At 35.6% G+C, this 27068-nt stretch overlaps 3 protein-coding genes across 3 annotated transcripts; 2 read left to right on the top strand and 1 right to left on the bottom strand.

The window, feature by feature from the left end:
* The first annotated feature begins 729 nt into the window (after positions 1-729).
* On the top strand, positions 730-7549 carry LOC112057696 (protein unc-50 homolog). The gene is made up of 6 exons (XM_024098207.2): positions 730-1189; positions 2759-2824; positions 3494-3614; positions 4662-4807; positions 6294-6395; positions 6620-7549. Exons 1-6 carry the CDS (start codon positions 955-957, stop codon positions 6754-6756), a joined length of 807 nt encoding a protein of 268 aa, XP_023953975.1. The 5' UTR covers positions 730-954; the 3' UTR covers positions 6757-7549.
* Positions 7539-14142, bottom strand: LOC112057695 (calcineurin-binding protein cabin-1-like). The gene has a single exon (XM_024098206.2). It carries the CDS (start codon positions 13986-13988, stop codon positions 7824-7826), a length of 6165 nt encoding a protein of 2054 aa, XP_023953974.2. The 5' UTR covers positions 13989-14142; the 3' UTR covers positions 7539-7823.
* A 10851-nt stretch (positions 14143-24993) lies between these two features.
* On the top strand, positions 24994-26934 carry LOC112057739 (probable 28S ribosomal protein S26, mitochondrial). The gene is made up of 3 exons (XM_024098279.2): positions 24994-25434; positions 25935-26072; positions 26717-26934. Exons 1-3 carry the CDS (start codon positions 25105-25107, stop codon positions 26882-26884), a joined length of 636 nt encoding a protein of 211 aa, XP_023954047.1. The 5' UTR covers positions 24994-25104; the 3' UTR covers positions 26885-26934.
* Positions 26935-27068: the final 134 nt, after the last annotated feature.

Consider the following 27068-nt stretch of genomic DNA (forward strand, 5'->3'; position numbering starts at 1 on the left):
TAATTTTGTCCTTTATGCTTTTTGACTTTAATTGTGATTGTATTAAAAATTAATTGTAAGATAATTAAGTAATTTAATTTAAAAAAATCGCAGTCAGCTAATAATGGTGTTTTATTTTTGTGCCTACAATTACTTATTTAGTACTCTAAAAAGTACAATTTCCCATTTCCTATATGTTAATCTTCTACAATATAAAAATAAGTCGGGTTTTCCTTCCTGACGCTATAACTCCAGAACGCACGAACCGATTTCCACGGTTTTGCATTCGTTGGAAAGGTCTCAGGCTCCGTGAGGTTTATAGCAAAGACAATTCAGGAAAAGGTAGGGGTAGGGTAGGGGTAGGATAGAGTAGGGGTTGGGTAGAGTTGGGTAGGGTTAGTTGAAAGTATACATTGAGTTTCACGCGGACGAAGTCGCGGGCGTCCACTAGTAGGTTTTTAAAATTGAATTAAGAAATTCTCTAATAAGTCATTTGTGAATCTTTAATAACGACACTATCATATGTTAATGTTAATGAACGTGCTCTCCGAGGCATGTCGGTGTAGCACCACCAACTTCCTTACTTCGGGGCTGAGAATTTTTACGGAAAGTGTCCTTGAAAGAAAGAAGAGTAAAATTATGGATAAAATTAAAATATTGTTCTGTTCCTGTTTCCAAACGCAGACATCAAATTGAAACTGACAGCATGTCGACTGACGTCTGTCATCTGTGATCTGTCATTGTCATTCATTTGACATTAATGACGTGATGGGAGATTGTGTGTTGTATAAATTTTGTTAATTTAATTTTAAATAGTAAATACAATAAAGAGTATCTTTAATTGATAAAACGATAGAATATTGTTATGAAGTATTCATTCATCATATGTGAAACTTCACAAATACGAGAACGTGATTAACAGTCAAATTGGTGATTAGTCAGTGACTTCAATGTTATGAACGTTTGCGAGTAATAATGATGAAATACTCAACATCGCCGACTCCGTCGACGTCTTATCCGAGGAGCACGTCTCCGCTGCCGGCCCCAGCGAACTACCAGCCGACTACAGCGAGCGCCGCTGTGAAACGATACAAATACTTGAGGAGGTTGTTCAAGTTCAACCAAATGGACTTCGAGTTTGCTGCTTGGCAAATGGTGTACTTATTTGTGGCGCCACAGAAGGTTTTCAGGAATTTTAATTATAGGAAACGTGAGTATTTATTTTCTTCATCATTGTTAACAGCCGATGGACTTCCACTGCTGGACATAGTCCTCTTGCATAGACTTCTAAACAAAACGGTTGCGAGCCGCCAACATCCGGCGGGTCCCTTAAACCCGCTTGACGTCTTCGGTCCACTTGGGAAGGGGGTCGACAACACTGCGTTTTCCGCTACGAGGTCGCCATTCCAGCACCTTGGGACCCCAACATCTATCGGCTCTTCGAACTATTACTACCTTTACTACCTCACCCATTGCCACTTCACTTCACTTCGCTGAGCTATGTCAGTGACTTTGGTTCTTTTACTAATCTCCTCATTGAGTATTTACTTAAACATTACATACTAACTATGCTATACAGTATCACCTGCATATATACTGTTTCTATGGGAATATTAGTATAGAATATAGCGTGCTATTATAATCTTGGAGAGCCGTGAGCCCAGTGGATATGACCTCTGCCTCCGATTCCAGAGGGTGTGGGTTTGAATCTGGTCCGGGGCATGCACCTCCAACTTTTCAGTTGTCTGCATTTTAAGAAATTAAATATCACATGTCTCAATCGGTGTAGGAAAACATCATGAGGAAACCTGTATACCAGAGAATTATCTTAATTTTCTGTGTGTGAAGTCTGCCAATCCGCATTGGGCCAGCGTGGTGGACTATTGGCCTAACCCCTCTCATTCTGAGAGGAGACCCGAGCTCAGCAGTGAGCCGAATATGGGTTGATGACGATGATAATCTACCTGTATGTCAAATTACTTCCAGATTCATCCAACAGGCAGGAAATCCCTATTGTTCCCAAGCCTGATCTTCAGGGTCTCTAAGGTCTGATTCTTACAAGAGATGACCTTATGGAGTGTTCCGTTTCCTTATATTGTTGTATAGATTCTGATGAATTTTATGAATTTTTTTCTTTTTTTTTCTCTTTTGGGTTTATTTGAGATCAGTAAAGAACTATAAGTAGATGTTTTCTATGATAACTTCGCTTTTTGGGTGTATTCCCAAGTGTGAATATATATTTATATATAGTATCAGTTTTCAAGCCTATAATTTGTATGACTCATTAGTCATGTTTTATACATTTGCATCTCTACAATCATCTACAATCTCTTCAACAACAACTAAATGGGAGCCGTGTTAGCCCAATGAATATGACCCTTGCCTCCGATTCCGGAAGGTGTGGGTTTGAATCCGGTCCGGGGCATGCACCTCCAACTTTTCAGTTGTGTGCATTTTAAGAAATTAAATATCACGCATCTCAAACGGTGAAGGAAAACATTGTGAGGAAACCTGCACACCAGAGAATTCCTTAATTCTCTGCGTGTGTGAAGTCTGCCAAGTGGTGGACTATTGGCCTAACCCCTCTCATTTTGAGAATAGACTCGAGCTCAGCAGTAAGCCGTATATGGGTTGATAACAAAAGAACGAACAATCAATCTTTTCATGTACAATTTCCATCTTCAGTTACTCATGATTGAAAAATTTAATGTATGATAAAATAAGCTAAACATGAATTGTTTCAAACATTTCACTGTTCTTAGAATATTATTCATTTCAGATACAAAATCACAATTTGCAAGAGATGACCCTGCCTTTCTGGTTTTATTGAGTATATGGTTATTCTGTAAGTACTGTTTTTTTTTAATTTTTATTTATTAAGTCTTTAAACATAACTACTTAACATTCTCTTTTTCCTATTTTTTTAAACAAGCTAGTGTGTTTTACCTTGTTGTACTTGTAACCTTTAACTTGGTGAATTTGAAACCAGCTTTGAAAGAACTATTGAAGCTTGAAAAGTGTGACTTTTTCTTACAAAACCTCTGTTATACAGTAGAACATCTTTAATTCAAACCTTGATATAAATCAATAACAGGCTTAGCTGTGAAACTTGCTGGAACTTGCTATCTACAAGTTAATTTTTTTATATTATGTTTGACTAGCTGACTCCATGCGATTTCACCCGCGTGGTTCCCGTTCCCTTAGGAATACGGGGATAATATAAAGCATTTAGCCTTCCTTGATGAATGGGCTAACTAAAACTGAAAACATTTTTCAAATCGGACCAGTAGTTCTTGAGATTAGTGCCTTCAAGCAAACAAACAAACAAACTCTTTAGCTTAATAATATATAGTATAGATTGCCCATAGGTCCAATGGTTAGGGCTTTGAAGCATGAGGTCTTGGGTTAGGCTATAAAAGTCCTTATATCGCCAAATTCTCTCTCTTATATGGAAGGAGGCCCTGCCCCTATAAGTGCCCTTTACAATAAGCTGAAGCTGATATTATGTTTCCAGTGTCATCCATATGCTTCGCCCTGGGCATGAGTCTGTCTTGGGGTCAACTAGTGCTATTTGTACTGTTTGTTGTGTTTGTGGACTTCATCGGGACTGGCATCCTGGTATCCACATTCTTCTGGTAAGAAATAGATTTTATCAACTTTTTAATTGCAACTTTTTACACTAATAATGTCCTTTCTGAAGATACCTGTTATATGAAAAAATTTGGTGATAAATGAATATAACTGTCTGGCATGCTGCAATATCAGAGCAGACTATGCTTGAGTTTCGCTTGCTTCTCTCAACTTACTTCTTCTTCTTCAAGAAAATCTGTATTTAAAATCCGGTAGTAGAGTCAATGCTCACTAACAGACTTGGATGTTTCAAAAGTGCTTGTTAAATACAACTTGTTTTACAACTAGGCTTTAGGCTTGTAAAAAATAATTTGAATTTTGAAAAAGCATAAATAATTATTTTTAACTTTTTTAGGAGTAATGGATTGTAGATTTTTCAATTAGGATATAACCTAGGAAATTAAGAGGACTGACCTAATGGCTTCTGTTTGCTTTCTTCTTCTTTCTCCAAAATATGCTCTCACATTTCTTGCGGTAATAGATGATTAAAATTTGATTCACTGCAGTTATTGCCACAGATACTTTAAGCACACAAAAAACAGAGTATAGTTTTAAGTGTTCTTGTCTTGCAGCAATGCCCAGTCACAGGACGCGGAAGTAATAGAATGGATTGATATGTGCAGGGAAGTGCGGGAAGGGATGGTTTACGATCCTTTATAGGCGCAAGTATCCTATGTTCTTCTCCTGGCTCTAAACTACCTCCCTGCCAATTTTCAGCTAAATCGGTTCAGCCGTTTTGAGTTACAAGTGGAGTAACTAACACGACTTTCTTTTATAATTATAGAGACAAATAATTAGCAACAAATTAAAATTGCGACTATAATTTGAGATTTAAACTATCCTATAACTCAAGTTGGATCGAACACATGTGTGCGAATTGGTTTAGGAGTCCATCAAGGACAAACATTGTGACACGAGATTTACATATATTAAGATAAGGTATATTAAAATGCTAGTTCTATAATTAAACGTACTGTTACGTACGAATGGACTCTGACGTTTCGTTTCGTACTCTGGACATTTGGAGTCTGATGATGATTTGCTTCCCACAGGTTCATCAGCAACAAGTACCTGTCGGCAGCGGGCGCGGGCGGCGACGTGGAGTGGGGCTACGCGTTCGACGTGCACATCAACGCCTTCTTCCCGCCGCTGTCGCTGCTGCACTTCTTCCAGATACTGCTGTTCCTGGTGTTACACAGTGAGTGTGCCTGCAGTAGCTCACGCCTGTGCTTCCAACCTCACACAGCTCCAGATATCGTGGGGATCATCATCATCTCCTTACCCTTATCCCAATTAAGTGGGGTCGGAAAAATATGTCAATTAGTGATGCGCCGGCTAGTTGCCGACTAGTCGGTAAAGCCGATTAGTCGACAAAAAGCGCCGGCTTAATATTTTGTATGCATTTCTTAATAATATTATGTATTGAGGAAGAAAAAAACATCTTTACTAAAGATTTTCTTTTTGTCATGATTAAATTTTAAAACAACTCTTTAATTTTCATTAACAAAAATAGTATTATTTGTACAAAAAAAATATTTATCATGTCGCTTGCTTGGAAAAATTACTTTTGCTCAGCTATATCAGCAAGCAATTAAGAAAAACACGTCGACACACTTGCAAGCGAATTGCGCTTAAATCAGCTGTATCTAAACATAGCTTTACGGAAATCCCCGACCCGTGATCGGCATTGCCGACTAATCGGCCGACTAGTCGGCATCTTTGCAACCGACTAATCGGCTAGTCGATTAATCGGCAAAAGTCATAGTCGGCGCATCTCTAATGTCCTTCCACTTGTACATTCAACATTCCAGCTCCAGTTATTGTGGAATATCCCCACAGGATGAGGAGGAGGAGGATGAAATATAGTCTACTTTCTCAGTGAAGATGTAGCTTCCTAGTTTTTTGTGTTTTTTTTGCAATCTGTTATTAAAAAAACATTCAGCAAATGGTCTGTATGTTGTCATGACTTGGAGGGCATCACATCCAGTGACATGAGCCCTATGTATACTTTTCTTTATTAAAGGTCAGCGGAAGCTTTTTTTTATAGTCTTTTAAATTCTCACTCATTCTTCATTAATTGTGTTGGAAGTATGTTTGGATGGTTATCTAGGCGCTTCTTGTTGTAGCCTTTAGAGTGTGTAATTTCTTCTTAACTTCTTTTACTACTAGCTTCCTAGTAGTAAAAGAAAATATCAGATTGATTCATTAGACTCAATTCGCTGTGCTAGAAGGATCGTGGGTAATAGCTGTTGACACAGGAGAAATTGCAGACATTTTTTATTTTTATTCTTTACAAGTTAGCCATTGACTACAATCACATCTATTGGTAAATGATCATACAGTTTAAGATGGAAGCGGGCTAACTTGTTAGGAGGAGGATGAAAATCCATACCCCTTTCGGTTTCTACACGGCATCGTAGCGGAACGCTAAATCGCTTGGCGGTACGTCTTTGCTGGTAGGGTGGTAATTAGCCACGGCCGAAGCCTCCCACCAGCTTCTTTGCAACACCGTCGCAATGTAGCTTGTCTGTCTGTGTTTTACCGGATATACTTTGCAATCCGCATTGGGCCAGCGTGATGGACTATTGGCCTAACCATTCTCATTCTGAGAGAAGACTCGTGCTAACAGTGAGCCGAAAATAGGTTGCTAATGATGATGATGACTTATTATAGTTATGTTTCAGATCTCCTGAGCCACAGAGGTTTCCTGGCCTGCTTCGTGTCCAACACATTCTGGCTCGCCTCCATTGTTTACTATCTCTACATCACATTCCTCGGATACAGTAGTGAGTATTGCATACTACCCCCTAATTTATATTTATAATAAAACTATGCACATTGAAGGTAGGGAAAGATTAATTGGAGGGTATTTTATCCGAAAATATTATAACAAAGTTTGTTTAGTGCTTCATATAAATTCATACTAAGCAGTGGGTCGTGCGACCAGGTCGCGGTCGCCTAGAACAGAAGGCTAACCTAACCTTTAATATAATTTTCTTCTTTGTTCCAGATTTGCCAATGATCAAAAACGCAAGGGTATTCCTCTTGCCTTTGCCAGCACTGTTTATGTTCTACATCGGCACGTTGCTTGCCAACTGGAACCTGAGCCACATGCTCACGGATTTCTACCGTTACAGAGTTCTATAGCATTGAGTGACATAAACAACCTATAGGTGTATAGTTTGAATAAGGAGATAAAGAATATGTAAGCCATTACCAGCTAATTTTTATAGGCGAGGCCTATGAGATGGCATATAGAGCTTGGGCCCATCATACTACTCCAATGGGTGGGTTTGGGGTCGATTTTGTGACATCCTGTATCAGCGGGGTTATCATGTACGTCAGTGTACCATTCAAATAATCAGTCACTACATCGTTTTTCATCATATTTTTTATTTTTGTAATCATTGGCGTATCTAGGATCATTTCCCCCAACATCAAGCCTATTATTAGTATCTTATTAGAATTCCATATCGGTAGCCCAGAATCCTGCAGGTCCATTCTAGGGTGGGCACGCACAGATAATACGCTTCTGACACCTGTCATTTTGATATTTGCTAATTAATTCATGTTATTAAATAATTTTAGCCCAAAATTAATACGTTTATTGTAAGTTGGCATAATCATACAATTTTAATGTTATTACCCGTTAATAAGGTTAATAAAATATATTTGAATACCTCATTGACATTGACAGGTGTCAGAAACGCAATCTCTGAGCGGCCGAAATTTAACTTATTGAAGAGTAAGTACTGTTTGATGGCGATGGTAGATCGCACGCAATTATAACTTCTAATTAAGAGTGAACACATTTTAATGTAATATAGTTATTGTAATTTCCAACTTTATCATAAACAAGTTCTGTAAATTATGTTAAATATAATTAGAAAATAATATTATACTAATAGATTTTAAAATAAATGATAGTCTTTATTTTGAATATATTGTTTTATTTCGGGATTTCCCTTTTCACATTATACAAGTTTACATTATTAAAAAGATTTAATAATAAATCAACATCAATTTCTTACACATTCTAATAATTATAATCACTATAATTTATTATATCTATATAAAATCAAATAAATAAAATGGCTGCGCCAGCACACTAATAAATACTTTTACAGACTTCTAATCACAAAACATTTCCTACATTGATTTATGAATGAATGCCAATTATTTGATTTCTTATTGAATTTTTGAAATATTGTCTTCTAATCATCGTCTAAAACTATGACTTCATCAGCAGATATTATGGGCAAAGTTCTCACTTCCTCGAATGCCAGTTTTTTCGGTTCAGATCTCTTGCCGTGGACCAATGGCTGTTTGGGTGCAGACGTTTTGGTTATAGTCAACGAGGAAGGTAATCTACTTATAGACGCGTTAATGTCCTTCGGCGCAGAAGGAATACTCTTCTGTCGCTCAGCTAATTTCTCTTGCAACGTCTTTCCAGGACTGACTTGCTGATGTGGGATCGGAGGCTTGGCGTGCACAGCAGTGTTGGTAGATGAACTCGTCATATGTGCGTTTGGTGCCTTGTTTTGGCTACTATTGGATGTGATGTGCGAAGAAGTCGTGCCAAAGGAAGACAAATTCGAAATCATGGACGCCGGCAAAGTCGACAACACTGTCCCCATACTGGGTACTAACGACGCTGAACTAGATTTTTGGAGACTGGTTATAACAGATGTTTGCGCTGCTTTGATCATAGAAGTTGACCCAGCTTTCGTTATCGACGTCGGTACAGCTTTCGTTATAGATGTCGATGCTTTTGTTACTGGTGTGGGTGTAGGTTTAGTGACTGATGGCGTGACTTTCGTTACGGGCGTTGATGTAGTTTTCGTTGTAGAAGTCGATGTAGTTTTCGTTATAGACGTAGACGATCCAGTGTAAGATTTGGATGTAACATTTTTCATTTGTGTCACACCTCGAGTAGTGGACGGCTGTTTTGGACCGCGCTTCTGTTTTTTAGGCGGCTGCAAATATGAAGAAAAGTTTTGACCCATGAACTGTCTGTAGAATTCCGCTTGGAAGGAATTTTGTAGTGTAGTTTGAAAGCTGGATTGTAAACTGTTCTGCATCGGATAAGCGGCCAGGGCGTTAATATAAGACAAGGATAGTTGTGAGAGCACAGGATCATTGAGCAACGGGACGTAATTTTGAAATGATGTTGACATTTCGTGCGAAGACATCTTGGGCAGTCCGGGAGAGGGTGGAATGCTCGGCGGTTTGGGGTCTGCCTTGGGTTGTGACGTCGTAACAGTGGCCGTCTTGGCTGGTTCTGCTACAGTAGCTTTGGTGGTTTGTTTTTTCTGCAAACTCGCTTGGGCCGCATTTCTAAAATTAGAAACATATTTCAGACTGAGATCAACCAGGTTCATATTCTCTGTTATTGGTTTCCTGTTTACTAATTTATAAGCATCTACAAGTAAGTTTACGAGTTGTTTCGAGTTTGGCGGTTTTATATTTGGCTGTTTTGTCACTTTCTGATAAGCTTTGTGAATGTCTATCATAAGACATTTTAAAGCTTCTCTCTCGACGTTGTTACTCTTGATGTCGGCTTGTTGACTGAACTTTTGCAGTTGCCCTTTAAGAGATTGTACACATAACGAAAACGCTTGCAGGGCCAATTCCTCTCTATCAGAATCCTTCAAGTACTTTTTCTCGAGATCCGGTTCCCTTTGTAGATGCAAGCTCAAATCTAGTAAAGTTATGTGGTCATCTATTTCCTTTAATATTTCTAGCGTGAGTAAGACGCAGCGATTCATGTGGAATGCGAAACCTCCCGGCCTTTCTACTTCTTCTGAACGCAATAACCAAATATTGTTAAAGAAGTTGGAAGATTTTCTTTCACTAAATAGGCCAGTCATTTTTTTGCCAGATCTTGAAGTAAAGGTAGATAACATGAGGTCTCTGCATCGTTCAATATCCTTTCCTTTTTTATAGTAAAAGTGATAATGCGCGAGTCTATAAAGGGCTTTATAATGCGGTGTATATCGACTCGCGCAATCCTCGAGCGCATCAAGACACGCTGAAACAATTTTTTTTATTTCTTCATCACTCAAGGATTTGTTATCTTGGGAAGACTTGCTCGATTCATTAGTATCTTTACTAGTTTCAGTACTGCTAGATGACGACGACTCACTCGAATTTGAATCTGATGATGATGAAGAAGATGAGCTAGAACTATCTTGTTTTTTATCTACTTCAACTGTATTATTTGCTTGCGGCACATTGTCGACCTCTTTTTCTGTGTGTTCTTTAACAGACTTGAAATGCGATTCTTTACTAGCGCCAGACTCTTGATTTTCTTTTGTAGCAGTAGTGACAACTTCATTGATTTCACTTACTTGAACTTCTGTTTGTTTCTGGGGTTCTTTATTCCCAAGTCGTTCAGTGTCGTAGGACGCCGATCGTCTTACTTTAGCAGCGGCAGATTCCATCTTGAGTCTCTTTGCTTCACGGTTATCCTCCTCCCCAGCGTCACTAATAGATCGCTTAAGGATATTAGCTGCATGAACTGCCGGCGTGTCTTCTGATTTCATTTCGTTTTCTATAAAGTGGACATTGTCTTTCTTATTTTTTCTCTTATATGGGCTTTGCTCCCACTCTTCGATGCAATTCAAAAAAACTTTTCCAACTGATGCTGGAATTAATTTATTCTCATGTTGTTCAATATATTTCAGAATTGTGGCATGAATTCTGTAGTGTAGTTCAAGTACTTCTATAGAGAGATGTGATGGTGAATTGTAGTTTATTTTGGAAGGATATGTAGCCCCAGCTTCTTGTAAATTTTTGATTCCTTGTAAATAAAAGTTTAGATAAACAGAAGGTGGTTTATTTCGTTTCTCAGCTACTTTTCCCAACATGTAATACAATAACCAGGATTCCTCATTACATTTGTCAGTGTCACAGCTACTGTTGAGATCATCTCTTAGTGTGATAAAACATTTATAAGTTAAATTTAAAAGATCTTCTTTTTGCTTTTCATATGCACTGAATTCTCTAAAACCAATTGATTCTGTAGCTTGTTTCAAAAGCCTCGAACAAAATGAATGAACGCAATATACAAAATTGCCAAATTCTATCCACATGTACCTATACGAAGGATCCAACTCTAGTGAACGCTTGAAACATCTTATAGCTGTTTTGGCAGGATTAAGGAAATCCTTTTCGTTATTAATATTTCTGTAAGATTTTAATGAGTTTTCCAAATTACAGGCTTTAGCCAAGGAAATTTGAGCCCAAGATTTAAATCTATCATTGTTTATTACCACATCTAATGTATTATATTTAATAGCTAACTTTGTGTCATTCTTTTTAAAATAATAATCACCCAGTAAAAAGTAAATATCCTTCATTTTATATGGTAATAATGGTGGAACTGCTGGCAGTTTATTTTCTATGCCTTTTATATATTTCTCCATCTCTGGTACATATTTTGAGGGGTCACAATCTGCTGGCAGAAGTGATAAAATGTTGAGAAATAAAGCTTCTTCATCAGAAGAAATTCCAGACACTTTACCCTCTAGTGGGGGCAAGTCTAATGGTCTAAAGATTTCATATATCTGTTGAGCTCTTTTCCAATCTAAGGCCTGAGGTGTGACATTGTGATCCACAAGGTATTTAAGTTTATTTTTCTTCCCTGGATGTCCATAGAGGCAAAAAACACACTGTTCCATGTATTGGTTGATTTGTTCCAATGCTTTTGAAAGAGATGGCGATTGGAGCCGGGGCACTACTGTATCAAGTATGAAGTATAGAAGATTTGAATCAGACTTACAACACCAGCCCCGAGACCCCAACTGTTCATGTGCTATAAACAACACCATCAATGGATTGGGCACTTCATCACATGCAATCTTATCAATATCTGTCAATGACCTGCTTCTGCCTTGATCTTCCTCTCTCTGCAAAATGAAGTGAATAATAATCCAAGGTGCTACAGTATTGAATGGCATCTCTGTTGCATTTGACTCTACTTGGTGGCCTATTATACGAATCAGATCCTCAATCCCCTGCCCCAATTCGTTTTGTGTAACTGTCTCCAAACACGACAATCCTTCTGTTCTAACAATATGTTCCATACAACTTAATATTTTTATTACAGTGAGATTCCACTTCTCATAATCAGCAGAACCTGATGTGAGCCGGAAATAATGTTTCAGGGCCTCATGTAAACATATTAATGACCACTTGAAACAACAGTCAACTTTATCTAGGATCCAGTATGCATCCAATATAAGAGAAAGTTGTACACAGAAATCTAAAGGCATATCTTCTTCTTTTTTTCTGGCAATCGTTTTACAATGTTCAAAAGATTCAATGAGAATATTTAAAACTTCTTCATAATTGCCTCGCCTGAACAAATTCATAACTGTGGCCAATTTTTTGTTTCTCTCCAAAAATTTTATGTATTCTAAAATTTCTTTTTCATTTATATCAGTCTTAAATGTGAAATTGCACAAGTTCAAACTGTATGTATCACGGAATTCTCCCATAGCATCAAATTCACTTACAAGCTGATATGCACAGTCCAAAGCTAGTTCCTCACATCTATTTAAAATATAAATGTGTAATCTAAGCCAGAGAGACCTTAGAATCATCTCTAAGCAATGAGTGCTTGAGTATATGTGGGGTTTTAAAGTCAGAATAATTTCTATTGATTCAATCACATTCAATTCATGTCTTGCTTTCTCTTCTAAACTTAAGTTAATTTTTTCATTGACTGTGAATTCTTCAGCCAACATATTAACAGAGGTGTAATGTAGTAAATCTTGTTTATTATCATCATTGCATGCAGGAATGTCAATATGATTGCCGTAGCATTTGTTGGCATCAACAAATACTTTTGCAAGTCCTTCAGGCCATCTAGTTTTCCATTTCCCAGCTAATATGTTCAGATAGTCTTTTAACAAATCAATCATATCCCTCCTGTTCTCTGTATATTTATCAATAAACGATTTCACATCTTTCTGTTCACAATCTGTTCCAAAATATGCTGCTGCATCATCAGGCGTTTCTTTTTCTACAAATAGTTTCTCTAAATTTGATATTTCAGGAGAACTTTCTTTTGCTCTCATTTCTTTCTTTTGTGCCACTTCTAAAACCAATCCCATGGGCACCATTCTTCTCAAGGTTTCATATATATTGTCTTCATCTACTGTTTTTTTCCTTACAGACTTTCCACCACACCACCCCCATTGCTTCAAGTTATTAATAGGGTTCCCTCTTCGCCTCACCGGTGCCTTTTTCTGTGTTTTATTTTCGGGAACATTCTCTGTTGTAGGCTCTGATGTTGTTATCTCTATACTTTCAACTTTTTCACTGTCTGTTGCTTTGTCTTTGTCAGACAAATCATTATTCTCATTTTCTGAGCCAGTTTCTGTAACCTTTTCATTGTCTGTACCATTTTCCTCTGCTTTATTGTCATCTGACTCTTGCTGCTCCTCACATACTTCCATCTTTTCTTCTTCATGCCCATTTTCACATGTGATTTCTATAAAGCATGCATGGCTGTAGCAGTGCTCAGTAATGTAATTATGCATGTGTACCAATGATTCACCAACAGATTGCCAAGACATTTGTAATATAGGTTTCTTTAATTTGAGATTTGGGACACAATATTTTGATGTTTCTGCTCTCTGTTGTTCTATGTATGTTTCATTGATTATTTCAGCTTCCTTGAGGAGTTCCTTAGCCTTTTCCTCATCAATTGATTCATCATCACTTTCATTCCATTTGTAAATTGGATTTATGTTCTCCATATACTCTTTCATATGTTTATATACTTCATAAATATGTTTTCTGTACACTAAGCCCCTCAAGTAATCAGGATCAAGTTGTAATGCATCATGAATAGCGGCTAAGCACTGTTCTTTATAGTTTAGGCCGAGTAAAACTGTAATCAACTTATCAAGACACGGCCAGTGACGAGGGTTACGTTCGACCCCTCTTTGAAACGCATAGAGAGCAGTTTCATAGTTTTTAACTCGCAAACAGACAGTACCCAAACGGTGCCAGAGTGTAATATCAGTGTCATCGAGCTCGGCGGCAGAGTTATAAGCTTCAATCGCGCCTTCAATATCACCTGCCGTCGTCAGAATAGACGCCAAGTTTTTAAAGCACAGATACTTCAAATTAAACAACGGCCCGGACGCCTTCTCACCTGGCCCTGGTTTCTTAACGTCATACAACAACTCTGTGTCCAAAAGATCTCTCAGTAACTGACTGGCTTCAGTAATACTCCCTCTCCGTTGTAATTCTAAGGCTTTGGCATACTGTTGCAAGGCGATTTGTTCCAATGCTTCTCGCGATACCTCGACCTCTGAATCGCTTTCTTCCACGGAATCATCGTTTAAAGCTGATATTTTGATCATGTTGTTTTACGTTTTATATTAAATTATAATGCCGGGTTTTAACAATTTAACACTAACAAGCACCTAACAAATAAACAAAGCCGCTCTGTTGCAAATTTGCAAAAACACATATCACCAAAGATTAAAATCAAATATTTATTTGACCCACAGATTACTACTATTTGACCATTCACCATTTACCATAGAATAAAATTTATTACATGGGGACGGCGGTTATCAAATAAAGTGAATGAGATTGACAAATGACAGTTTGTACAATTTTTGTTTATCTGTATTGATTAATGAGTAATTGGGTATCACAGACCACAAATGAAGCAGACCTCTGACTCAGAACAAAGCTTTGTGCTGGTTAGAAATTTTGTATGTGTGTATAAAAATGTCATTCATAAATTTCTCGGACCTCTCTTTTACACTTGGGAAAAAATTAAATGTGGGGGGAAAGTCCTATCTCTTTCTAATTCAACACATGCATAAAATCGTAGTAAAATTAGGGATGTGCAAAAATCGTAATTAGAGAAATTAGTGCTGAACACACACACTTGTTGAAGATTTTTTAATGTACCGATTTTAGAAATTTCCGGTTTTCTCTTACACTACTAGTGCACCTAAATTTATATTTACTTGTTAGATTTTAAGGAAAAGAAAAGCCTTTAATATATTTAAATCTATTTATTTTGTTATTGTCTGTTAATTGTGTAGTGACTCTACCACCGGTTCGGAAGGCAGAAGAGCCGGCAAGAAACTCAGTGGTTGCTCTTTAAAAAAAAACATTATTTACAATTGTAATTATCATTCACAATCCGCAAAATTACAAATATTGTGTACATACAAATTTTAGGCTGGTGGAAAATCAATTACATATTGTTTTTCTATAACATTATGAGGATTCAATAAACAAATAAATTTGAGATAGAACAGTGTAACAGAATCAACATAATATTCTTAGTTCTTTACTATTTTTTTTTTACTTGACCTTGTAAATTATTAATTATAAATCATTTGCAAAATTATAGTTTTAAAAACAATAAAAACACAAAGCACGTACAATACTGTGAAATCCCACATTGTTTCAGTATTAAACATTTTTTTTACAAATTTAGCAATTTTTTTACAATATACATTAGAATGTAATACAAAGGGCAAGATTTTTAATTAAAAGTACAACAAGGACAGGATATCACAGGAGGCACAGATTTGTTAGGACTTATACTTAATTATATGTATATTACTAGCAGACTTGACCATGGTTTTACCGGAATAGTAGTTTTGATTATCATGGGTGCTTGACAGTATTTCCTATAACTCTGGGGTTACTCTTTAACGAAAATTAATACATAATAATAAATTTATATAATGACGTACATTAATACATATTTATAATTATGACGTAGCCAAGTTTTACGTATTTTAATGTTCGAAGACATAAAAAGATTTTATTTATTAGTTAAAAAAATATTAGTTATGCAGTTCGGTTCCTTTATGTGGACTCGTCGACACCTTGAAGTTATGGGAAATACTCCCGAGCACCCTGTATATGTTACAGATGTAGCTTTCTAGTAAAGAGTGGATTTCTAAAATCAGTAGTGTAAGTTTTTGAGTTAACTCTTAACAAACAAAAATCTATAATAATAGTCTATCAAAAAATAAATATAATAATAGAATACAAATACCTAATAACTTACTCTTACAAAAGTAATAGTTTGAAAGAATTCAAAATGGAAATTTGAAAGACTGATAAATAGCATGAAAAATAATCTTTAATTTAAATTCCAAGTTAAGAAAATATGAATATAAACATACGGTATGAAAAAATTACTGACTTTGGTGGTGTGTAGATCTATAGCTAGCACCTTAACTTACTTTATTTTTAAGCATATCTTCCATTTCCTTTCCTTTCTTTCTAGTATCTACATTGTGCATCTTCCTATTAAAATTAATACACCATTGTCTGACTTGCATTCTAATGACAAACAACCAAAAAGCGTTAAAAAAATCCAATTTATGCTTGTCACAAGATAAGAAAGAAGTATCGAGCCGACTTTTAAATACGTTAATTAAATCTGTGTAAATGTAAACGTTACAAATTTTTGGCTATATTTCTTCAATTAAATAAATACATTGTCATACAAGACTCAAAAGATTAGGAGACGGATGATAAAAAATTCTGGTACTTGCATTATATTCTCTGGATTCAATTAAAGAGTGAAATGGTTCATTTACATCAGACAATAGTGCATTTTAACAACTTTGGCAGTCTGCACTATCTAGTTTTGAAAATAAATATCTGCAAATTGCACCTGCAAAAACACAGCTTGAATTTGAAAAACGTTTTCGGAAGGAATACAAGTATCTATGAAATCTAAATTTTGATGTTGAGATGTGTAATCAATACATTGAATATCTATTTTTGGTCTATTAATTAAACTCCTGAGAGAACCAAGCATTTTATCTTTATCGCGAGAACAATTTGGATATATAGAACTATCAGATGTCATATCATTAATTAACAATGTCTTAAATGACGAAATAAAATTGTGACAATCTGGGTGTGTATTAGAGCCACCATGACCTCTGATTTGTGAAAAAAATTCCAGGGGATCCTGGTTTAATTGCTGAAGACTCAAGAAGTTAACGCCTGAAATGTTTTTAAAATCTTTACGGTTTTTATATCGTGACAAAAGTTACGTAATGAAATTGGCCTCATTTTTCTTGAGTCTGTAGCATCAAATTTCATTGATTGTAATTTTTTCACTGCTTCATTCCAAAACTGAAAGTGATCTGATTCTAAAGATAAAGCATTACGTAAACTGGTACTTTTATGACCACCACCATTAAGGTTATCAAACAAATTGTTCATGAATAATATTATTTCAGCAGTGAAAAAGCCATTATCAATGTTAATAGGTGGGACACTATAATTATGGTCCATTCTAAATCGTTCGCATGTCTTCAAATAAATCGATAGAGAGATGTAGACTGTGTTGCTGAATACTTCTGCATGGTTGACCTGTAATGTAAAATGAAATTTGGTTAAAAATTGAACATTTAACACTGTACAATAGTATGAATAACATAATAGTTATTGTCTCGTTGGTCCAGTGCTTAGCCCGTGCGGATCACGAGGTACTAGGTTCAAGTTCTGCCTCATTGCCAAACCAAAATCTTGGAATTACCTAAATGGCCAACATTAATAAAATCTTTTTAACAAAACGACTTCAAAATAACAAAAAAAAACTTAAAAGCGAAAAATAACATAGTATGTGCTACCTTCAGATTACTTTGAAGGCGGTGGCAAGTGAGTGACATAATAATCAAAGCCGTTTCTTTGAAATCCTAAAACTTGATTGATATGATTTAATCGGCTTAAGTTACTGAATTACTGTGTTGGTACTGCCTTCAAAATGATAACGTAAATTAGCATTTATATGGAATTGAAACAGTGCAGTAGTACCTATAGATGGCGCTGTTTCAATTCCTCATAAATTCGCATTTACGCTAACGCGACCGTCACAGTATCAAACTGCCACTAGTCCCTCTGAAGGTAGCACATACGATGTTATTTTTCCCTTTTTATTTTTAGTCGGTTAAAGTTTTTTGTTACAAAGATTTTATTTTTCTGTCTTTAGTGTGTCTTAGCATAGTGAACGAAAGCGCCACAGTACGGGAAAATTCGTTATTTTCATTTCAACACAAAATTACTGAACCGATTGTCATAAAAATTTAATGGAACCAATCTGGAACTATAATCTTTTAACAAAAAAAGAATTTTTAAAATTGGTTAAGAAAAAACAAGTGTCGAATTGAGAACCTCCTCCTTTTTTTAAGTTGCTTAAAAAGCCGTTAATTTGCATTTTTTTGTTCTAATAATACTTTTATATTGAATCTTCGGTAAAATAATACATAAGGTTATACATTTTTAAATATATATTCATCACGCGAAGACGCGTGATTCGTGTTTTTAACGTATTGCCACATTACTATTAGTAAAAAATAAACTTTAATAAAGTATTTTTCACTACTCTTGCTCAAAAACACTGTCATATTACCACTCCACAGCGGGGCTAAACAAGCATATTAGCCTCTAGGGGCTAAAGTAATTTTGTTTTTTTAATTCTTGCCTGTTACGAGTACTAGCTAAGTACTAGCCTACTATAAAACGGAGGAGGTTTTATTCGAAAATAGAATCATTATAGGTAAGGCCCCGATTGTTTTGAAAAATAAATAAAAAACTTTAAATTGGAATAAAATGCACCGTTCTTGTCTGTGGAATGCGTTTATTTTTTTATTTAATTTTTATTGAGTTGCGAATATAGCGAGATTTGAAGACATGGGACATCCTTTACGGTGTAATACCTTTGCCTTTTTCTCATGTGAAAAAAACAAAATTAAAAAGCGGGAATTTAAAAAACAATTGGCGTGAATAATACACACTTGATTTTTTACAGAAATTCATTGTAAATTTGTGACCGTAACTTACATATTTTTCAACAATAATTGTTATTGTTGTTTTCATCTAGTGAGAATGGTGATCTTAATTTGGAGATGGATGAAATCTTCAATCTGTTACCATCAAAGTCGAAACGCATTTACTTAAATACTTTCCTACGATACCTACGAATACCTACGAAAAATTTAATAAGTGGAGAAAACAACAACGAATGGATTAACTTACGAAAGGAGTTTTTTAAACTATTATCTCCCACGTTTACCTCACATACTCATTATTCATCTTCACAGTAGTCGGAAATTATGTTACCGGGTAAAAGCTGGTTGTCCTTAATATCCAAAATTGTAGACTTTGTACATTTAATTTTCAATTAAAATAAATCATTGAACATGTACTAAACTATTTTATTTTCTCGCAATCGTAGTAAAAAGCAGAGTGTAACACATGGGGCTAAACCCATTATAAACTCGGTTTCTATTTAGGCGGCCCTCGCCTTACGTCTCGGGCCCTAAAAATACCTCGTATATAATGGGTCTTTTTAGCCCCTTGTATCAACAACAATCTACTATTTTAGAAGACTAGCGGCCGCGACTTCGTCCGCCCTTAAACCTCTTCTTACGAAAACGGGAGTAACTTCTCCCGTTTTCCCTACATACGTTTACCCTTCACTACTCTGCTCCTATTGATCGTAGTGTGATGAAAAGTATACTATATCCAGGAGTATGAAGAATAATTGTACCAAGTTTCGTTAAAATCCGTTGAGCAGTTTTTATTCCTATAACGAACATACACACAGACAGACAGACAGACCGACATTTGATGTTTTATTGTGACCAGAACGCGTTGTGAGCTATTTTTCCGCTCCGGTCCCGCTTTTGCTTTGAGCTATTCGGTGCGCGGCTGGATTTTGCGCTTTTTATGTGCTTGGGTATAATGCGGCGGCCACGGTCGGAGGCCCTACCACAAACCCCCGGCCGAAGGCCGGGGTATAATTAGGCGCGTGGACCAAGGCAGCGCGTTTTATGTGCTTGGGTGAAATGCCTAGCCAAATCAAAAATCAAAATCTACTTCACTATAAGAAAGTTCTGCGTAGTTTTACTTTACAATTAATGGGTATACACTCAATCATCCCCTGTTTTCCTAACCATAGAGTTGGATTTTTTTCCAAATTTATCATCATCGTCATCATCATATCAGCCGATGGACGTCCACTGTAGGACATAGGCCTTTTATAGGGACTTCCAAACATCACAATCCTGAGCAGTCCGTTTTGATAATTTTGTTTTGTTAGAAAGGAAATATAATGAAAAAAAATATATTTCGAATTAGGTCCCATATAAATTTCAAATACGAAAAAAAATCTAACCCTAATTGAATGTATACCTACCCATTAATTGTAAAGTAAACCCACGAATAACTTTTTATATTATAGTCAGATTTTAATAATTTTTCTTTTATAAGATATGACTTCAAAATTAGTCTCATATTAGTTTAAAAAAAAAGTTACTACCCTAAGGGTGAGAAAATAGGGGTGATATATTCATCATTAGCCGACGTCTCGCAGGTTCACCCGCGTAATTCTCTTTTCCGTGGGAATATGAAGCCTGTAAAACTAACAAATAATGGAGCTTTCTAGTATGTTAAAATAATTTTCATAATCGGTGTAGTAGATCAAGCGATTACCCCCTACAATACCCAAAACTTTACCTTTTTATAGTATTTTAGTAGAGGCCCCGCGGTTTCAGTCATGTAATGCCCGTTTCCTTAAGAGTATGAGGAGAATATATAGTTCAAGGCACTCACAGATAACGTGGCTTTCTAGTGGTATAAAAATTTTTCAAAATCGGTGCTGTACATCCAGAGATTACCCCTACAATACCTTTACCTCATTATAATATTTTAAAAGACGCCCCGCGGTTTTACTCGCGTAGTTCCCGTTTCCGAGAGAATATGTGGATAGAATAGCCTACGACACTCGCAAATGACGTAGCTTTTTATTGGTAAAAAAATATTCAAAATCGGTTTAGTAGATCCAGAGATAACCCCTTACAATTCCTCAAACATTTTTTAGCAGACGCTCTGCGGTTTTCTCCTCGGAGTATGGGGATAAAATATAGCTTATAATACTAATAAATAATGTAGTTTTCTATTATTAACAGAATATTTAAATTCAGTTCAGTAGATCCAGAGTCTACCCTCTTAAACCTCACAAATTTTACCTTTTTACAATATTAGTATAGACTAGCCCCGCGGTTTCACCCGCGTAATTCCCGTTCCCGTGAGAATACGGAGATAAATTATAGCATTTAACACTCACAAATAACGAGGCTTTATAGTGTTAAAAGAATTTTGAATATCGGTTAAGTAGATCCAGAGATTAACCCTTACAATCCCACAAACTTTACCTGTATAATATTAGTATGTTTAGAAAGTAAAGATTCACAGAGTATTTATTGATAACTCGTAGATTTTAATTCTAATGCTGAGTAGATTCGACTTCAAAACTTTAACGTTCCCACGAAACTGAAAAATAACATTATAATATTTTCTACCTATGAATCACTTTGTTCGTTTTTTTCGTTTATGAAAAAACCACATGAATGACAAAAAGAATGTCTGAGACAAAAATCTTTACGATACGCCTTGAATTAATAGATCACAGGCTTGACACCGACTTCAAAGTGATCAATAGGTAGAAATTATTATAATGTTATTTTTCCCTTTTTAGTTGCGTGGGTACGTTAAAGTTTTAAAGTCGGTTGTATTTAAAAACAAATTATCTGTAGGTATCAAGGATACCTACAGATAATTTGTTAGGAGGGATAGTACATTAAGGCAAAAATAGGAATAGCGCAATAGATTATTTTCCTTTACACCCAATGCAGTATATCACATAAACGCTAAATACAATAGTTTGATTGTGAATTATATAACCATCTGATTAGATTGCAATAATGTACCAATGTAACCAAAATATGAACAAGTATAGATGACAATATTATTATAATAATACGGTGGTGTTCTTTATGAAATTTTAAACTAAACTGCATTCAAAGTTCAATTTCACACATTTTGTGGCTTGATACATAACAGCTTAACACCGTCCAAATAAAATGACGTACTTCAACATGTTTTCTGGTGAACTGACAATTTTAGTAGGTGTAGAAACACGAATATCAAGTTTGACACGCGACGTCGCGTTACCGGCCTCAGCGTAAAAGGCCGTTTCATAACAGCTTAACACCGTCCAAATAAAATTACGTACTTCAACATGTTTTCTGGTGAACTGACAATTTTAGTAGGTGTAGAAACACGAATATCAAGTTTGACACGCGACGTCGCGTTACCGGCCTCAGCGTAAAAGGCCGTTTCACGCGACGTCGTGTGATGTGGCACTGAACTTGTTAAGAGAAATTTTAGTAGCAGGAGACACTTGGTGGTGTCAGACTCAGACCTGCGTGCCCCAGAGAGAAATCCTGGTCATTACCTAATGGTGATGTTATTATATCTAATATAAATATTGTTATAAAATAAATAAATAAAAATAAAAAGAGATGACATGATTACACAACTTAAATTCCTAACAAAAGGTAGCTACTGTAAATCGTTGAAGAGTTCAGTTAAGTGTCTTTCGTATTCCTAACCAGACCCCTAATGACAGTCACAACCCATCTAGGTGAAAACTCCTCATCAATACAAATTAATCAAACCCAATCACAAAGTAGCTACTTAAAACTGTTGAGGAATTCCATTAACTGTCCTTAATCTTCATCATCATACAACAACATACTTACACACTTACACACAAAATCTTCGTGAAGTTTGATGGTGTGATATAAAACATATGAAAATATACATAGAAGTGGCGAAAGGGTTGAAAGTGTGTTTCGATTTTCACACGGACGAAGTTGCGGGTGTCCGCTAGTAATAATTATAATTAACTTGCTCTTAAATTAATGAAAATAAATTTGATTAATTACCATAGAACAATCAGATATGGTAAATATATTTTATATAACATTTTATAAACAAACCATACATAATTTAAAATAAATAAGTTATAAAAAGACAAGTGTTATCTACCTTCATTTCTAATTTATTTGTTGGTAAACAGTACTCATTAGGAAAGGCTGTAGTATAACAAATGAATTGACTAAAAATGGCTATGTAGTTAGTCTGTATCTGTACACCATAGAAGGTGCGAGAGGATCACCATGAATCCATGGAATGCTAAAATATTTGTCTCATACTTGTGCATTATATGAATATCTCTGTGAGCTTTGTTCAAATTTTTGTTTGGCGCACCTACTAACAGTAAACCTCCGAAACCCCTGCATATTAAATTTCATTTAAATTGTTGGAACTTTTTCAGAGATTCAGCTTGTATATACACAAGGAATGCTTGTTTAAAGGTATTAAAAAGGGATTAAAACAACTTGCCTTCATCTTGTCATTAGAAGTTGGTCTAATGTGTTTATCCGTCAGGGTTGTGGTTCTTGCACGTCCGGCTTCACCATCTGTAGCATAGAGCTCCTCAATGATGGACCACTGTGCACGTTGATTACCAATAAGTAGGTCTTTTTTCTGAAAATTGTTTCGAAAACATTTTAATAAATGTGGTACTTTCTTTTTCTTTCTTTTCTTCCTGGGCCTTATCCGCACTTGGCCACTAAGGTTTGGCCGTTGTACGTACGGTGGTACATCATACATGTGATATATTTTATTATTATTATTATTATTATATATATAATAAAAGACATTATCAGGATCATTACTATTATTATGGTTAATAAGTAAATCTCAGATATTAATGAATTTATTGCTGCAACATTAGCAGACCCTTGATCTGCGACAGTACATCTCACTCCATATCCTGATTTAAATATGGCATCAAGAAGTTCTTTAAGAATATTTTTTAAATTTAAAGTTTTAATTCCATCTCGGACAAAATAAAAAGCTAAAGGTAGTTTCCAAGAATAAAATATCCCACACAGCATAAAAACTAAAACTTAATCAGCAACATTATTTGTTCTGACACCACCTCCTATATCCTCAAAACCTTGAATAACACCTGTATGAAAGTATAACATTTTGGACTAATTTTAGATAAGGAAAGTGCAAAAATTTTTTCATCATTGGTAGATATATCTAGCACCTCTGAATTTAACACCAGATAATCTTAATTGTGAGTCTACTAATACCTTTTCAAAATGACTTAACAGGGGATACTTTGATACAAAAAGTTTTAATTTAGTTAAAGATTGATATTTAGCCTTTAATCTGTTAAGTTGAGTTTTATTTTTTAGTTGTTTCTTTAATGATTATTATTAGCTTGACGTGAATTTTTCTTACGAAGAGTTTCAAACTTATCTTCCGGAACTAAATCTAGCTTTCTACATGACTTGAGTCTGTTATATGACCTAACGTGCACTGGTATGTTTTCTAAAGCAGACTCACAATTAGCAGGTATGGAATCAGCTTGACTCGCAGTTGAAGTCTGTAAAGTAGACTCAACATCAGTTTGTAAATTGGAATTTTCAATAACATTGACCGGAGACAATATTGAAAACTGTTCTTTACCACTGTCAGACTGACTCTCTGAAATTTAATGGGTTTGAAGATGTCTGTCTGTATGTAATGTAAAAGTAGATGGAATATGGTCAACTATTGTACAGGAATTCATTACAATGAATGGAAAAAAATCTAGAAATTTTGAAATTACAGATGGTGGTGAAATAGTATTTGGATCAGATTGAAGGGGTTGATTAGGAGTAGATAGTGTAATTTCTAAATTTAAAGTAGGAATAGCATCCTTTGTCAATCTATAATAATTACATACCTGGGTAGAAAGTGGTTTTCACAAATTTTAACGTTTTCTAACTGCCTACGAGTATATTTCCGTAATATTGGACAATTGATGAACCATGCCTCCCATCTAGTGTTATCACTATCAGTAAAAGGTACAGCACGTAATTTGATCGCGTTTTACACTTGGGAATAACACATTTAAAACAAAATTACTTTTATCAATAACCAAGCACGAATCGAACTACATTGTATATCTTTTTATAAATCAAAATTTATTTAGTGAAGATAATTAATTAACAAGAAAGATTTATCCTTATTATTAGTAATTCCAGCGGCGCTCATGCGAATTTCAATGATTTCAATTATTGAAAAGTCAAAACCAATCTTTCGCAGTAAAATTACAATGGCGGCGCAGGCACGAGGCAACAAATTCAAAACAATCTTACACACGTGGTATAAACACATTTCTCTTTCATTCATAAAAGCTATTATTTTTCTTTGTGTAAATTTGACCAATCACATCAGTTCTTCGATACTTAGAATTGTAACAGTGTGCAAGTTTATTTAAGTGTACAGGTGAAAGAGATAGGCATGGCCACCACCTACTACAGCCCATAACAAGGAGAAGGATGGAGATATCTCTCTCTTTTGTTAGTAAAGGATGGAGGATTCTCATTTTTTATTCTACGGTTGGGAGGGCCTTTTTTGTTGGGTATTCTGTGTTATTCTGTGCAATATGTTCCTTGATTCTGTGTCTGTCACAGACGACAAGTGTCTGCGGAACGAATTTTAGGTTATTATTTATTAATTTTGTTTTTACACCAAAAAGTGAAAAACATAAAAAAAAACTGTACTTGAAAGATGAATTTTAAACATGTATTTCTCAAACGAACATGTCCAATGGTCACACAAATCGCGGAAGCTCATCGGAAACCGAGATGGTTACCAGTGGCGAAGAGCAAAATTTACCGTATTCCTAAACGTCCCGTGATCTCAACAGAGGAGCGTTTAGAGCTGCAACGGATAAACAACAATTATAATACACAAATGCGTGCAATAAGACGTTTTTACCATGAAGAGATGATAAAGGAGAGATCTTCTCTCCAGAGCGCCAGTTCGGAGATGTCCCAGCGCTTGGAGGCCGAGGAATGGGAAAAGTGTGTTCAAATTAACGATAAATGGAACAGTCAGGTGAGATCCCTCAGTTACAAATAGCCAGCAATCTTTAATAATTTTTTTTATAAATAAAAAGTAGAGCTTGTAGAAATACTTTGTCTATAGGCACAAATGACTCTTTGAGCATTTCACTTTGCTCTCTAACGTTAGGAATCTCCACTTGCTCCGTTTTCATAACAAACTGTAGCCTTAAATTCTTGTGAAAGGTCACATTTATATACAAGTATTTAATTTTGTTATTGTTTGTCAATCATCACAAAATCTCTTAGATTGTTTGACATACATAAATGAAATTTGGCAGGGAGGTTGCTTATAATTAGTAGGTGTCCAATAAGAACAGACTTTGTGATAAGACCGAATTAAGGAAGTCAAAGGGTGGATGATGTTGCTTGCGTCCGCTTGTGTAGTTATAACTATATTCAGCAAAATTTTTAAAGATAAGTGGTATTGCTGCTAAAATTTAGTCAACAAGTGTAAAATCAATAAGTTATATGAAAATGTTATTGCTTAATCAGGTTGCCGCAGAAAGAGAAGAGCGGAGAAAGGTGGAGTTAGCTGCTATGGAGGACTTTGCTTTGAAACGAATGGAGGTCAAAGACGCAGAGATGAAAGACAAAATTGCAATAGCGTCAGAGAAGATCAGAGAACAAAAGGTACTTCGTAAATTATATTAGTTTTTATGCATCTGCATTCAATGCAAAGATGTAATTCTCATCCTATCAGAATAAAAGTTGTATTTCTTCTATGCCAGATTATAATATTCTTTTCAGATCTGGCATTTTAGTATTTTACTAATCCTGCTGGAACCATGGATTTTTCCAGGATAAAAAGTTGCCTGTGTTAATCCAGAGTAAAATCTATTTTCATTCCAAATTTTAGCCAAACCGCTTCATTGGCTGCAGCACAAAGGAGGAACAAACATAACACACACACTTTTACACAGACTTTCGCCTTTATAATATTAATGTGTGATGTTGAGAACAATTAATTGTCTCACTTCTATTGTCGTCATCAACCCATATTCGGCTCACTGCTGAGCTCGAGTCTCCTCTCAGAATGAGAGGGGTAAGGCCAATAGTCCACCACTCTGGCCCAATGTGGATTGGCAGACTTTACACACGCAGAGAATTAAGAAAATTCTCTGGTATGCAGGTTTACAAAAGTCCTCAGGCAGGTTTTGATGTTTTTTATAGCCAGACACTTATCAACTTTATCCTATTGTAAATTGATTTTTCTTACCTTAGTTCTCCATATGATTGCTATGACTTCAACATTACAAAGTTTAATTTTTTCACAGGAATTATGTTCAACATTCATCACACCAGAGACTCTAGAAGCGGCCATAGACCACGCACTGGCCAACCCCACAGATTACAATTTTGCAATTGATTTAAAAGGAAACCAATTCCCTGGAAGAGATATTCCTATAACATATGAAAAGAATGCTGAAAAAACAAACGTTTAGTGTTGGTTAATTTTAAGTTACTTAGAAAATAAATAAATTATTTAGGTTTATTATAATATTTGTCTTTTTATTAATCATCCACCTTATAAAATACCTCCCTTTGATGGAGAAAAAATATTCCATGGATTCACTGTGCGACCCCCACTGGGTGAAACAATTTTACTCTCCTTTATGAGGTGGACTG

Source organism: Bicyclus anynana, chromosome 22 (genome assembly GCF_947172395.1).
Source record: "Bicyclus anynana chromosome 22, ilBicAnyn1.1, whole genome shotgun sequence".
In the NCBI taxonomy this organism is placed as follows: domain Eukaryota; kingdom Metazoa; phylum Arthropoda; class Insecta; order Lepidoptera; family Nymphalidae; genus Bicyclus; species Bicyclus anynana.